Source organism: Poromitra crassiceps (genome assembly GCF_964638095.1).
Source record: "Poromitra crassiceps genome assembly, chromosome: 14".
NCBI lineage: Eukaryota > Metazoa > Chordata > Actinopteri > Beryciformes > Melamphaidae > Poromitra > Poromitra crassiceps.
In genome coordinates, this window is record NC_139633.1 from 13,694,760 (window position 1) to 13,711,061 (window position 16,302).

Here is a 16,302-nt window from a genome sequence, read left to right on the forward strand (position 1 = left end):
AATATTTTCTTCTACTACTGGGGGGGGGGGGGGGGGGGGGTTGTTGATACACCAAGGCGGAAGTCTCTGACTTTTGAACGGCATATGTAAATCCATAAAGTACTGTCAAACATCCTTATTTTCCCAATGAATCCACTACAAGTTAAACAAACGCTTTCTAATAAATACAATAAAATACAAATCCAATCTTCTGTAACTGCTCACTCACAATGCCATACTAGTTAGTTTGCACTTAATTCAATAACCGTAGATTAATTTCAAAGCAGCACCAACAATTCCCCCATGCCATGTGACACCCCTACTCCTCTTCTGGTTTGTGAGGCTCATTACAGATTATTCAAAAATAAATAAAGTTGATTATGTAAAGATAAAAAACACACTCTTGGAATCAAAGTATAAGAAGTTGATTTATTTACTGAAGTACACTGTACAATTATAATGTGGCAATACTTTGATCATTACAGGCAGAGACAACAATAAAAACAGCACTCATCTCATTTCCATCCATATTAAAAAAAAAATCTCTCAAAAAGTTTAAAAACACTAACAGGCACCAAATGTGTTACTTATTATGGAGGGGTCAGGTCTGCAATGAGGGATAATGTTGGATAAAAATGGCCATCACTAAAAATGTTTAAACACATTTGAACAAAATGACCTGCTCCATTTCTGTCAATCATATTAGCTATATTGTCTTCACCTAGCCCACATGTTTGCATCCATGCAAAAGAATGTGGAAAGACGAGAGGGTAAAACCTGACTGAGGGGATGAGAGATGCGTTGAGGTTAGTCTAAAAAGAAAATACCATTTCCCTCCTGTGCAACATTTCCTTGATTGGCATTTGCTTGAGGTGAAGTACAGTATCACAGCTCATTCATTAACAGACACTTTCAACTAAAAAACAACAAACAAAACAGTACTGGCTTTTAAACCACAAGGCCTGGATTGTTATACATCTGTTCCAGTGCAGGCAGGTGGGAGTGCGTCGCCCTCTAGTGATCATGTAATGACACTGCAGCTCAAAACCTAGAGCAGAAAACAGGAGGTAGGTGAAGAAGGAAACCCATGATGACTTATGAGTATGACACATTCATGCCGCCTCCATAAGCTGAGGAATGGAAATTTGACAAGCACAATAGCCACCGTGGCAGACCGTGTTGTGCATACACACAGTAAACCTTTTGCTAAAAACACAGTAAAAGGTTTGCTCGATGACAATATTTGACGTCCCCGATATGCATTCTTAGCTTACATTTTACGGGGGATCCCAGCGACAATTTCAGACTCGATGCCACAGTGATCCTCCCCACGCAGGATCTTGAAGAACCCTGCAGACCAGAAACACAGACAGACAGTTAACCCAGGAATCGATCAGTGCTTGTGAGTGACTTTATTTAGCCCAGGGTTTCTGCAGGTTTCAATAAGTTAAATTTAAGACTTTTTAGACCTTTTAAAGACCATTATGAGTGCAATTTAAGACTCACAATTCACAGCAAAAAAGTAAGAGGGATATAAAAGGAAAATCGGGCATTGATGCTCCCAATGTGAAACTTTATTGGAGGATGGCAGCAGGCATTTGAGCTGGCTTATTTTATTTTATGTTTTTACAGCAGCTACTTCCCATACAGTACAACTCTAATGCCTGTAACCCCAAAGTTCCTCATTTCAGTGTTTTCTTGCCCAAGGTGCAGCGGCTTCAAATTTGTTATGCATTGCTAATTTAATGCAACTTTATAAACTTTATAAAAGTAATGTTAACTTCATAACCCAAACAATTTAAGAGCTGGCAATTTAAGACATTTGATATAAATGCAGTTGCATTTAAGACATGTTGAGGCCTAAAATTCAGATTACTGTATTGGATTTTTGACTTTTTAAGGACCCACGGAAACCCTGTGACCCATGTTAAAGGGATAGTCCAGATTTTTTTTTTAATGTGGGGTTGTTGAGGTACTTGCCGATAGTCAGTGTACTACATGCAGTCAAGTGTACTACATGTAGTAGAATGCAGCCGGCGCGGTCCCAGTTTGCAGAAATGGAGACCGGCCGGGTCAAGCAAGTAGAGTTGTCTGCTGAGTGTGAACAGGGTGTCGAGCAGAAACGTTGGTGTAATCCAAGTGTCCACAAGCCCTGAGATGCCAAGTTGACTTGATAAGACGTCATTTACACCCTGTTTTTAGCTGAAATCTGCGCTGCAGCCAGGTGCTCGAGCAATAAGTGCAAGTGCAGTTCCAGCTGCACATGGCTATATTTCAGCTAAAAACTGGGTGTAAATGACAGGTTTTCAAGTCAACTTGGCATCTCAGGGCTCGTGGAGACTTGGATTACAGCAGGTGAGCAGTATGGAGGCTTTTTCTTTTTCTTCTTTTACATTTTTGCTTGTGACCCTGTTCACATTACCTGCCTGACGCGGCCCTGTCTCCATTTCTCCAAACTGGGACTGCGTGGCTGCATTCCTACTGCATGTAGTACACCGATTGTCGGCAAGTACCTCTCATTCAACCCCACATAAAAAAAAATACAAACTACTCCTTTAACTCATTGAATGCCAATGACGACAGCTGTCGTCAATTCAAATACTGACGTAGAGTGCCAATGACGACGGTTGTCGTCAATTGCGTTTTTTGACGGTGGGACGTGGATCAATCCCTGATACATCTCTGGTACAACTATTGTAGCTATTGGAGGTCTATAACCTATTTTACAGAACCCTTAGGTGGCGACAGTGCTCTCCACATAACAGAAAGGCAAGGAAAAAACAAAGAAGAAGTCGTTATGGAAACGGAAATCGCATCGCATCCGTATGCATCGATATGCTGAAGCACGTTACTGCAGCTGTGCCTGCAGCAGCCAATCTGCTCCCACAATTGAGCCGCTCCGTGTCGGTTGCGACAGCAAATCCGCACATCCACACCGTGGAGTTGTTATTATTCTCAACTGGAAGCATCATTGCCGGTGACAAACACACGCGGAACGCTGTAAAAAAGCCTGGCTGTTCCGCACCCTTCACTGTGCGCACAGCAAACTCAGCAGAGAGCCACCACAGACAGGAGGAGGAGTGTGCAGTTGAGGCGAGGCGGGGCGGGGCGGGGGGGGGGGGGGCACGCAGAGCAGCACGCAACACCCAGACAGACCCAGGCAGCAGGACAGGATTGACAAACGCAAGCCAGAATATCCGATACCCACCAGCAGCAAATCAAAACCAGCAAGAAGCTGCAACCAGCAGCGCACGCAGGGGCCAGCGCTGCTGGTTGTAGCTAAAAATATTATTCTGCCAAACAAAATTCCCTGGCCTAAACTGTTTTATTGAAGGAAATTATTTTTGAGGTGTGACTACATTAGAAAAGATTAGCTTCAGAGTCAGTGATGTGCTTGAAATGATTAATTTCACAAAAGGCCAATTATCTCAGCTTCTAGAAAAAAATTGCTATTTTTGGATGAATCAAGCTATCTTCTCCGGCTCATAACTAAAGAACGGAAAATGGGATCAATAAACTTTTTTTTGCAGATGATAGAATAGAGTCTCATCGTTCTTTGTGCGTGTTCAGTGTTTACATAGTAATATCACACAATATTCTGTGGGCCTCGAGAAATCACTGAAAACGCTCTGAAACTCTGGCACTGGGAGCGTCCGTTCTCCAAAAGTGGCTGGCACTCAATGAGTTAAGGGGAAAAAACAAAAAAACATGTTTGACCAACTCCAACAAGTGCATGTTTTGAAGTATAAAGTGGGTGTATGCAACTCAGAGTGTGTGAGTATAGTGTGTGTGTGTGTACCATTATCTCCCCAGTCCTGATTCCAGGAGTTGGCACACAGCCAGTAGGGAGTGCCATCCTCCTCCCCCCAGCCCAGGATCTTAATGGCATGGCCACCCAGTGCAGAGCCAGACACATGCTGATACACACCTTTAGAAGAGAGAAAGAAGAGAAAGAGAGGTGGGGGCAGGAAGGGAGGGAGATCATGTGAGGCAATGTGTTGCGACAATGTGTTGCGTAAAGAAAGCATTTGAGAGAAACGCTGATTGAGTAACTGATGGACAGAGTGTGGATGTTGTAGGGCTGCAAGAGACCTTGGCAAAAGTGATACTGCTATATATGTTGCTAAATATTGTGATCACGAATCATCTCTTGCGCTTCAGCTCCCCCACAGAGGGAGGTCGGTGCTTCTCAGAACAGGAGGATAGCACAACAAAGGAAGAATCTGGAGCACACAGGTGCTCCAGATTCGCGTTGCGTCTTCATCAGAGTCAAACAGAGACTCTGTTTGACCCTGATGAAGACGCGTTGCGTCGAAACGTTGGTGCACTTAGCCTATTAAAGAAACCTTCTCACCAGTGACCCGTGTGCTCCAGATTCTTCTCAATTTACAATCATCAGTTAGTTGTGCAGCCCTCGCACCTTGTGTGCTCAGTTTTCTGAGTGCTTTGAAGATGCGTATGTTTTGAGTGTGTGTATAGGTTCTTTCCGGTGTTTGCTCTCACCAGTCTTGTAAAGCGGGAAGTCTTCGTAGACAGTGAAGGCTGCCTCTGCCGGGCCGTTTTTATAGAGCTCACTCTGAATCTGCTCCACGTCTGATGGTACGCTGTAAGACGTCTTACCTACAACACAGCACAGGGTTAGGATTCTGTACTGTACGTGTGTGTGTGTGTGTGTGTGTGTGTGTGTGTGTGTGTGTGTGTGTGTGTGTGTGTGTGTGTGTGTGTACGTGTGTGTGTTCAGTTATAATGACTGTTACACATGACATCGCTGGCTTTTTCTTTGGGGCACATGCATGCATGCATATAGTGATCAAGGGGGCTGTGTACTGTATGCAGATGCATTTATTAAAAGGGAGGTTGTATATAGAGAAATAACTGATGAATATCTGACTGTGTGACGTATATGTTTAAATGTGCAAATAAATGTTCAGTGGGGAGGAAACTTATGCAAATAATTTCAAAATGTTCTTCCAGCAATGTTAATAAATACAGTGTGTAGTCATAAAGCAAACCATGCATGGTGGGATATACTGTATATTGTTGTCAGGTGAAAACCTTCCATCTCCCAAATGGCAACTTTTCAGGAACTAAGAAAAATAGCCTTGTCGTCAGATTGATCACCATGCAGCTTTGAGTTTCAAAGTGTTTCAGAAAAATTGGGAGTTCAAATATGTTCACATGAGCCAGCGATATGCAAAGAAGTCTTCAAATACTGTGTGCCTCACTACTGCTGTGCTAACCCGATGCCAGGGAGGCTGTATGCAGACACGAAGAACAAGGCTTTTCTTTTGAAGATTATCTCATGAAGATCAAGACTATTGCCGAAGCCTTTCTTACCAAAGTGTTTGTCCTGTGTGTAGGCAGGCATGTATCCGGCCTCACACTGGGTGGTGCACTCGGGCGTGTCTCCCCCCTCCCCGGTGCAGGGAGGTCTGGTGCCGTTCACATGGTGCTCACAGGGGGCGATGGTGTACGGCCGGCAACCTGTACACAAACAATGCCACAGGAGTTGTAGAAGAAGACGCGTACACACATACACACACACACACACACACACACACACACACACACAAACACTCGCGTCAATGCAGGAGTTGGACACACACACACACACACACAGACACAGACGCACACGCACACAAAAACTCACCAATGTGGGAGTCATAGAGACCTCCAGACACCAATCCCTCGCTGGTCCAGAAATCCCAGGCAGCTGAAGGGTAACCACCATTGCACCTTAAAAAAGAAAAAGAAAATAGTTAAAATTGCACATTTTCATGTTTATTATATATGGTTTTTGCTTCATCAGACAGTCACTATGCACTCCATGGCCACTCTAAAAGTAAAATATCAGGCTTTCATTTCCTCAAAGTAGCTCACTCACTTGTGACTGAGGACATTGTATTATTCGTGTGATTCATTCTCTCCTCTCACCAAACACCCAATGTTGACTCGTTTCAGCCAGTCTAACTGCCGATCTGGACCCAGAGGTCAGATATAGGTCAGTGTTGTTTTCTCCTGGGGACGTTTGAATGCCACAAGGCGGTTAAAAGACGTGTCGACACACAGCTGGCTCTCACCCCATGCCACACTGGCTGCAGCAGGTCAGCAGGTCCTGTGAGGAGATCTCCACGTTGACCTTGGCATTGCTGTGGATACACACGCGGTCCGAGATGGCTTCTGCAGCACCAAATGCCTGTGAACAAACACACACACACACACACACACACACACACACACACACACACACACACACACACACACACACACACACACACACACACACACACACACACACACACACACACACACACACACACACACACACACACACACACACACGAAAGGAAAGATCAACCTATCAAACTAGGAACATAGTCTCACAGTAGTCTTCTAATAATCACTGGAGAAAGCAAGTTACATGCTTTGTAGAATGCGGCCAACCTGACTTCAGAGATCATAGTCCTCTACTTACGTTGGATTAAATGTGAATGTCAATTTATAGTGTAATAACAGGACAATAACAGGATAGAGGATTTCTCTCATATATTCTCAATCCATACAAATAAAAATCATATTAGATAGAAACAATCTGGTCCTACTGTACATAAAATGTCAAAAAGAGAAAAACCTTGACCCCAGTAAAACATGCTGGCACCATGTGAACAGTGTGCGTGTTCCCTCACCCAGCACGAGCCACAGGAACCCTGGTCTCTGATCTCCTTCAGGGTGGGACAGTTGGGCCACTGCTCCCTGGGGTCAAAGTTCTTAGGCAGCTTCATTTCTCCAGCATACTGGACCCTGCAGAGGAAAACAAACAGTATACAGAGTCAAATCTTTGTCTTTATCTTTATTGTTTATTTGAGCAGGGACAGTACACAATAAATATATTGCACCAGAAATAGCTAAAAGCTCATTTGCATCTGTAGTCCCTGGGTGCAGAGAGTCCTGTGCGCACACAGTACATATCAAATACAGAAATTAGCTGTAATATATTTGGCTTTACCACTACCGTGTGCAAGTACTATTTAAACTATGACTACCACTACTGTGTGCAAGTACTATTTAAACTATGACTACCACTACTGTGTGCAAGTACTATTTAAACTATGACTACCACTACCGTGTGCAAGTACTATTTAGGCATTTACATGCTGATGCCCTTATCTGTGTGACTCAAAATGAGGGGGCAGGAAGGGGAACAGGGTCTTGATTGTTGTGAGAATGGAACCCGGGACCTTGCAGCTACAGGACAGTAAATACTGTAGTAGCAACTACCACCACCAACACAAATTAAAATGATTGAGGGATTTAGAACAGAGGCTGAAAAGAAAAAGTTGCTTTCACTCTGGTCTGGATGCAGAAGTTGGAGATCAAATTAATCTCATCTGTGTTCACAGCCATGCAACACCCCACCCACCCAGAATCAGAAAAACTTTATTGATTGCCGATGGGAAATTGGTTAAGGCTACAGTTGCTCACATTCAAGTAGAGAAATATATAAACATAGAGAAATTATAAGAATAAAAATATGTCAAATAAAATAAAAAAGTCAAATATGTGCATTATCCAACAATATTTATCAAAAGTATTGAGAAATATGTAAGATATGTATGTAATACTAATATATACAGCAGAGTGAATAATTATAATAGTAAAGTGCAGAAAATAACATGCAGTTTAATAGTAAGTAATTGCACATCAGTAACAGTGTGAAAAATGATTGTATCATTGCACAAGCTGTATTTTGTTCAGTTCAGATGTACATAATAAAATATGAGTTATGAAGTTCCTGATGGGTGAAGTAAGTCCGAGGGCCAGTCTATAAATGGTAAATGGTAAATGGCCTGCATTTATATAGCGCTTTTATCCAAAGCGCTTTACAATCAGTAGGTAGTCTACATTCACCCATTCATACACCGATGGCGGTGGCAGCCTGGCAGGGTGCCTACACACCATCGGGAGCAAGGAGGGTTAAGTGTCTTGCCCAAGGACACAACGACAGCAGCTGGGAGGAAGCGGAGATCGAACCGCCAACCCTTGCGTCATTGGCCGACCCGCTCTACCTCCTGAGCTAAAGCCGCCCCCGCCAGTCTATAGGTGCCCGACACTCTGATGGAGGAGTTGAAGCGTTTGATGGCCACAGGCAGGACTGACTTCCTGGGGCACTTGATGGTTGGATATGATGCGATACTCACATGATGGGAAGCTTGGGTCCTTTGAGCATCGTCCCACAGAGTCTTTTGACGTAACTGTAGTCCACATGATGGAAGTTGTGGCCGGCCTGCAGCAGAGAGGAGGGACACTTAGTCACCACCAGTATATTTCAGTTTTTCAATGTTTTGGCAGATTTTGAGCAGTCAGTCTCACTCCTGGTCTAGTACATCCCCGACTTGTCCCAAAACCTTTCACCCCCCTCCTTTGCTAGTCTCCTCTGTAGTCTTAAGAAACTCCTCCATACGTGTATTCTACATTTACAACGATCATCCACCGGAACATAATGAGGGATTTTGTTAAGAGCCAGGATCCTGTAACTGCTTTCTTGCTTGTTTTCATGAATAATTTTACCATCACAAGAAGCCTTTAGCCCAATGATACTCAACTTGCGCCCCCTGTGTGGCCCGCGATGGAATTGATTTTTCTTTCTTTTTTACAGTGCACCTGAACGCAACATGCAAGATACCCGCTGAATAAGTGTCCAAATGTTCATGTCATTCTGGCCAATACTCCACTTCTGTTATAGCATTTCAGTCTGGAATATGGAATATCTTTCAATAATCTATGATTTAGCTGGTAAATTGTCAAATACTGCCGTCTGCTCGCTACCCAGGCACTTATGAAATGTCACTTATGTGAAAGAGAGATCTGTTTATTTATACACCACACAATCATTTTATACTGAACTGAACCGAGCCTCGTACGCAAAGCCCAGGTTCACACAATGAAAGGAAACCACACCACCTAGCTAGTCGTCCCTCAGGGAACTTGTTGTTGACAACTTCTTACCTAGAAATGATTTCACCTATTCCATGCGTGAGTCACGCAAAGAATCCACTACAGACCCAGACTCAGAAATCCACAGTCTGCACTCCAAATGCACGGATCATTTAGAAGAAGAAAAAACACAGCTCACCTGCCAGGTAGTGTTGACCTTATTGATGTAGTTGACCATCTCGATGGACAGTGGTTGGAGGCGGGGTCTGGCCAGGCTGACTGACAAGCTGGCAGCCAGTAACAGGAAGGCTGCACGCCACATGATGCCTGAGAGATACAGAATGAAGACAGATTTACCGAGTATTCAACATCACATGCGTGTTAGGTATGACAAACCCATTACATTCACTTACATTCTATCAAACATAGACCATATGATATGACATCACTGATGACGTAAGATGACGATATAACGCTTATAAACCGCTATGACGACGTCATCACCGAAACGTCATCCAGGGATAGTTCCAGGGAGCTGGCTGGATCCGAGGCCCAGGGTCGGCCCTTGGTGGAGGCCATCCCGTCTCGAATAAAGCATCTGCGCGGGAACCTTTGTAACAACAGGGTTCAGGACAGTTCTATGAAAACTCCTTTGATCAAAAGGTCAACTTACAGTAAGGAGAGACGTCTCCATGTTTAAAATAATAAACACAAGCCTGAGAAAAACAGCTTATGCCCACTTACATGCCAAAGACTCTTGACATTTGGCAGGAAAAACAACTAGCTTCACAGCTGACGAGACATTATCTGCAGTTACAAGTAGAGAAGCTTGCTACGCTGTGTACAGAGAGGTCCAGCAGAGAGTCTTCTATCTCCAGCCATGCTAGTCAAGAGAGCGTTCTACAGAGTCAGCAGTCACCCAGGTGCACAGGTACAAACTCACTTCAACTAACTCCTTCACCCTAACCACTGCATCACACAGTGCTCAAGGACAGACAGCAGTACAAAAACACACAGTATCTTGTGGTCACTGCTTGGTCAGCTTCAATGAGACAGCATTAGAATTCCTCACTGAAAATCTATAGAGATCGGATATCTGATCCAGTTTTGGGGTTCAGCTCCCACTAAAGGCACTTCTAATAAAAAAAAAAAAGACATACTCATAATACTCTCAAACTCTTTGAATAAAGTGCCATCCACACTCCAAAATGCACATTTAAAAGCATTGAAAAAGCTCCCTTAAACGGCTTGCAGACCACATTAACCAGGAGGTGAAATACACTACTGTGATCTGAGACAGACATCGCCGATCGATTCCAGAGCGAGGCAAAGTCAAGAGCGACCGCGGATCCATTAGAGAGGCTGAGATCATACTATAGCGTAAAGTGGCAGGATGGCATGTGTGCTCAGAATAAGAATCCTCTTCTAAATCCAGCCAGGCCTTACAAATCAATAGCAGAGCAGACGACGCTGTGCTCCTCTGAAAACAACTACAGAGCTCAATAGGATGAACTAACAGGCTTCCCACTCCTGATAAGAAGGGACAACATGATATCGTTAGCCATTACACTTTGAGTTGAGTAGCAGGAGCGGCAAACAAAGCTTTGTGTCATAAACAAATATGCCATAGAGGATTGAGATTATTTAAGCGAACAGTGACTCAATTGTTCGGCTACTTTACCACACATTGTTTCAGCAGTATTCATCAAAACTGCTACTCATTAGAGGCAGTTTACACTTGACGATTAGAAATCTGTACCCATAATACACTAACAGATTTTGCTGCTAATTCGCACAGCAACTGCCCACAACAACTACAGACTAGAGTCAACAAAGACAGACTGAGCCCAACTGGAAATCCTATGTCAAATCAGAGGGAAACTCTTGTAGTGTATTTTAAGCATTAGCTGGAAGTGGACTTGCATCAGTTGCTTGTTAACATTATTTTCTCTGGACTCAATTGTCTCTCGAGGATTACAAAAGGCATGGCTTTTACACAGAGGGCTCTGGGGGGAAATATCTGGTTTGCTGGAACCAGAGCCGTGTATATAGAAGAGTCGTGACATCTCCATTCACTCCAATGGACCAGTTTTTTACTCTCAAGAGTTCCAGGAAGTAAGGTCCTGGATTAAGCAGCACTGTCGAGTTGCAGCAAAATGGACAGTTTGTGATGTACTTTGAAAGTTTTTTTTTTTTTTATCAAATTGTACATTATCAGCTTTATTTTAGCATTCAAAAGTGAGCCTCCTTCCTGGGCTGTTCATTGGCTAATGAGTCACGCATTTTGGTCCTCCACTGATGCCTCTCTCTCTCTCTCTAAATTGCTCTGGCTGGGACAACTGAAAAGTCAACACACCTGTCTGGGCATGTCCAGTTTCTGGTGCAAAAAAAGTGACTAAATAGACTCGCATGAAAACACCCAGAGCAGGAGTATTCAACCGTGCACCACAGAGGGTGAAAGTGTGAGACAGACTACAGCAGGTGACTTCACATAATTAGTAACTAATATGTAGTAACTAATATAATTAATTAGTAACTAATAATTGGGTTCCCCTCTCTGGTTGAAGGTGTGATAATCAGGTATATGAGCTGTAGTGTTTTTGTCCGCCACGACGCTCGGGGGAATACTCCTGATACAGTGGAGCTGAGACAGAGAGAGAGTGGACAATATGGACTCCAGTGTAACTTGTCCCAATTTCCCCCCGGGGATCATTAAAGTCTTTCTGATTCTGATTCTGATTCTGAAACAAACTGGTGTGAGAGATCACATGGCTCAACAGAAATGAACACACAAGGAAGTAAGAACGGGAAATTCTACCCTTAGAGAACACCTGCACCCTATTGACATGAAGTCCCACTTGACATACACCCACTCAGCCAGGTTCACAATCTAATCTTTCAGTAGGTCTTGCAACTACTGTGGGGAAATGGTAAGAAGTTCTGTGACCTGCTGCTGAACGCGAAAGTTCAACAGGATGTAAAATAAGGTCCTCCATGTGCCGAGGAAGAAAAGAAAATGGGGGGTAAAAACCAGGTAAATTCTACAACAAATCTGCAATGTCAGTTTTAGTTCAACCAGAAAAATCTATGAAATATAAATGTGGTCTTTGAGACCACATTTGAAAATCTTTTTTTTCCTTGTTCTTTTAGAGAAGTGATTCATCCTCTTCTGGCAAAAAAAAAAAACCAGCTCTTCAGCTGTAAATTTGAATTGATTTGGAGAAGTGGACCCTCAGCTTCCCCCACCAGTTAAAAGGAATACCATTCTTATTCTCTATCAGTTATTTCCAACAGAGTTTCCCCTGGGTCAGAGCTAGAGTCACATAGGCCAACCTTAAACTGCTCCTTATAATGCAGGATCATGTTCAATGCATGTTGTGGTCACAGGAAAACCTTGCATCGCCAAAATGTCCAACTTTTCAGGAATTAATAAAAACAGCCTTGTTTAGCCCCATGTATCTTTGACACTGTATATCATCTATTTTAACGTGGATTCAAAAGGCTAAGAAGTCAGAGGATTATCTCAACCCATGGAAGTCCACGTACCTTTTCCATTGAACCGAACAAAATAAATAAATAAAATGTGCTGAACTTTTCAGCAACAGCAACAGCTAGTGGAATCTAGAGACTTGTGTCATTTCCAAACCTGTGGCTTCATTTCAGCTGACATTTCAGCAACGAGGCACTCATCATTTCCTCTCTCGAGTCAGGCTGCAGTTTTTAAGGTCAGATTTGTGTTTGACTAAAGTTGGCTTGAACATTGCTTTCAGCTACTTTTGCCTGAATGATGTCTGGAAGTGATCCATACTCCATGATAGTCCCAGTTTTTTATTTTATTTTATTCTAAATATGATAATGCACCGAAGTTCTACAATATTGGTGTCAGGTCGTTATTGTAAAAGAGAATGTGTTCTCAATAATCTACCTGGTAAAATAAAGGAAATGAATGAATGAATGAATGAATGACTGGACAAAAGACTGGACACAAGGAGTCTCCACACTAACCTTGCGTCACTAGGCTCTGAGGGCTTTCACACCGGCAGGGCTCCGTGCCGGTTCCGGTTCCCGAACCCAAATTTGAACCGGCCGGCGCGTTCAGACCGAAAAAATAATTGGTTCGGAACCTGAAAAGTTGGTTCTCAGCGGAACCAAAAAATAGTTTGTTTTTTCCTTGGGAACCGTGACATCATCAGTGGGCGTGTCTCATTCTAGGCTGTGAAAACGAGCAGGAAGGAGAAGAAGGAAGCGACAACATGGAGAAAAATAATTTGCAGTGGTCTGCCGAGGAAACCAAATGTTTAGTGGCGATTTGGGCATCTACCGAATCTCAAGAAAAGCTAGAAAGCAGTACAAGAAAGAGCAAGTTGTATGCCGAACTTGTGGAAGAGATGGCCAAGGCTGGGTTCACTCGAACGCCAGACCAAATAATTAATCAACTTAAAAAACTGAAGAAGGACTACCAAATAATGTCCTCCTCCCACTTTGGTTCCGCTTAAACTGGTGTGAACACGGGCTGGTTCGCCAGAAAACACCAAGGTTCTGAGACTCCAGGACGGAGCCAGAGCCAGAACCAGAACCGTGTCTGCCTGAAAGCGGGAGGAGAGAGAGCCTGGTACGCATTACTACAGGCAGGAAGACCCGCCCCTTGTTCCAGTGGATCTTCCGCTTTGTGTCCGACGGTGTTTTTGTTCCCCCATTTTACCGTTTTGCCCGGTGTGTCAGGCGGCGATGCCATTATTTGGTTTGAGTTGTTTGTTTGTTTTTGGGGTAGCTAGCTACCCGCGTCGCCCATGTTTTCTGAACAGAACGCAAGGTTTGAGCGGAATATTTTCCTGGAGTACAGCACTTTGGTTCCGGGCGGAAGTCGTGGATGGGTGCGTTCGTTCCGCCCATAGCCGGAAGACTCGGAGCGAGGTTTTTCCATCCAGAATACACCACACAGTTGTGCTGCATCCTCGTTCCTGAATGAATGAACAGTCTTCTCCTGCATCTTCCATCTGGCGTAAACCTTTAAATTCAACATCTGAAGATCCCTCACAGCTCTTTAAGAAGATGTATGGAACAATCCAATCAGTTTGATAGTTTCCTATTGTAGATTCTACAATAGGAAACTATAAAACTGATTGGTGAAAATGGAAAAACACTTTCCTCCTTCCCCCAGTTATTCCATTCTGACTGGGCTTATTGACTGGAAAGGAAGTGTCCTTCCCCCAGTTATTCCATTCGGACTGGGCTTAATTGACTTCAAAGGAAGTGATAATGTGATAATGTTGTATGAAATAGCCTACACTTCTCCCCACTGCGGGTTACCTTCCCGTCTCCCCTGGCGCTCTGCTGTAGGTCACTGATAACGCCTAACGTCAAAAAAAATAAAGGAGATAGTCTATCATTAATAACAGCTGTTTCAGTAATAACGTGAAGCAAGCAAGTCATGACTGCTTCAAGATCCAATTACAGTTTTACTTTCCATTTGCTCGTTGAAGTTCAGTTTTATGTATCGGATTAATTTTAACTTTGGGTTTTAAGTTTTGGTTTTCTTCTATGAAAGCATGTGTAGACAGTCTCACGGGTCGTCCTTACTGTGTCTGGAGGTCATCAATGCCAAAAGGTTTAAGTGGGGCAGGCAGACGGATCAAAACAACAAGCACCACCCAGGCCATACCACCGCGGAGCCAACTGCTACAACAAAGACTTTAAATGGCTCGTCAATAAAACTATGCGAGGTCAGCTCATTGACTGACTGTATGATCTACACAGCAGCATTTGAGCATAAAGTTACACAACTTGTTTTGTATTCGGGAACAGTTTAACCGGCGAGCACCACGTAATTTTATTGTCTACGTCGGACGTAAACAATGTAACAATGTGGACGTGGAACTGAATGAATGGCGGCTCTATGAACAAAGCGTGTTACCTGGCTGTAGCCTACCTTGTCGGTCGGGTGTTGGTGGAGTCGGGGACTTGATTGATCGTCCCGCGGCGCCTCTCTGTATCGCTTGATGAGAATGGAACGTTGGTTGACTGAAACAGCCCGACTCCCCTCAGCACTTTATCCACTGGAACCACGTGAGCTGGTCACATGAGTTTCGCTCATGTGATTCAAAACCGCGCAACATGTGCGATTCTTCAAACCTGATTTGTCACAGTCTTGCGGTGTATGTTGTTGTGTAATGTATTCCTACAACGACTGTCATTGAAATGATTTGGGGCAGCAAAATAGTCTTGAGTTTTAGAGTGAGTTTGGTGCAGTGGGGACTGGGGTGGGGAGCTTATGTGGGACAGTCAGCCAGGTGCACTACTGCAATCTGAGCGCTAGGTGGGGCTGAAGGTCACCCTGCTCTTTGCGGTTTGTCCATTGACTGTTTATTCAAGATTCAAGATTCAAGATTTTTTATTGTCACTCCATGGTACAAGTATCACGTGTGAAATTCTTGTGCTGTGGACTCCGTTTACAACATAGTACAAATATAACAGGGCATATGAGTGCAAAAACAACAAGAGACACAACCAGCAATAAGGCAGTATAGTGATAAGACAAGTCAGAGACAGTGGCATATTCACTGCACATAGGTGCACATGTCATGTGCATACTTTAGACGTGCTTAAACATTTTAAATTCGGCGTATTTGTCATACAGGTGCAAATAGCATATTCCTTATTAAACATACAATTAAACTGCGTTTTAAATTTGGCGTATTTGACATACAGGTGCAAATAGCATATTCCTTATTAAACATACAATTAAACATTAGACATACGTAATGGTAGCAGCTACAGTACGGTACAGTACGGCTACTACACTATTTGTGTATGTTAAGGAGTCTCGTGGCCTGCGGGAAGAAACTGTTCCTCAAGCGATTTGTGCGTGCTTTTGGAACCCTGTATCTTCTCCCTGAGGGTAACAGGGAGAACAGGCTGTTGTGGGGATGGTTTGTATCTTTGATGATCTTCAGGGACCTCCTGAGGCACCGCTGTTTATACAGTTCATGCAGTTCTGGCAACTCACATCCTGTTACGTGCTGGGCCGTGCGTCTCACTCTATGTGATTCACTCACCTCACGCTGACAGTGACATCATCAACATCCACATATCTGGAGATTATAGAATTTACTGGATAGATTTCATGTACAATTTTGACTTTGTTAGGAATACAAAACGTATGAGGTAGAAGCATTGACAGTAAATAAAAAGGTAGAAGCCATGTTTCACTCAAGCAATTGTGATGTCACCAGTGATGCCTTCCTGACTGAGGCTATATAAGTAGTGGGAGTATATAAGACGCATCATCTCCAGAGTAAGTGGTGGGAGTATACTGTAAGTAGGGAGAAGAGGACAAGTGGCGCATCATCTCCAGAGTCTCTCCACCCTAGGAATCCTAGTGTATGTCAC

At 43.5% G+C, this 16,302-nt stretch overlaps 1 protein-coding gene across 1 annotated transcript; it reads right to left on the minus strand.

Moving 5' to 3' along the window:
* Positions 1 to 394: 394 nt before the first annotated feature.
* ctsba (cathepsin Ba) lies at positions 395 to 14,971 on the minus strand. The gene is made up of 11 exons (XM_083650888.1): positions 14,843 to 14,971; positions 9,113 to 9,240; positions 8,178 to 8,263; positions 6,666 to 6,780; positions 6,060 to 6,175; positions 5,630 to 5,715; positions 5,317 to 5,463; positions 4,483 to 4,599; positions 3,779 to 3,907; positions 1,254 to 1,329; positions 395 to 1,027 (listed from the first exon to the last, which is right to left on the minus strand). The coding sequence occupies exons 2-11, from the start codon at positions 9,233 to 9,235 to the stop codon at positions 1,021 to 1,023; spliced, it is 1,002 nt and encodes a 333-aa protein (XP_083507014.1). The 5' UTR covers positions 9,236 to 9,240; positions 14,843 to 14,971; the 3' UTR covers positions 395 to 1,020.
* Positions 14,972 to 16,302: the final 1,331 nt, after the last annotated feature.

Coding starts and splice junctions, on each gene's coding strand:
- ctsba (XM_083650888.1), bottom strand. CDS start 9,235: ATGTGGCGTGCAGCCTTCCTGTTACTGGCTGCCAGCTTGTCAGTCAGC. Junction 8,264..9,112: donor AGGTCAACACTACCTGGCAG/GTGAGCTGTGTT, acceptor TCTCTGCTGCAG/GCCGGCCACAACTTCCATCA. Junction 3,908..4,482: donor CTTCCCGCTTTACAAGACTG/GTGAGAGCAAAC, acceptor TCTCTTCTAAAG/GTGTGTATCAGCATGTGTCT.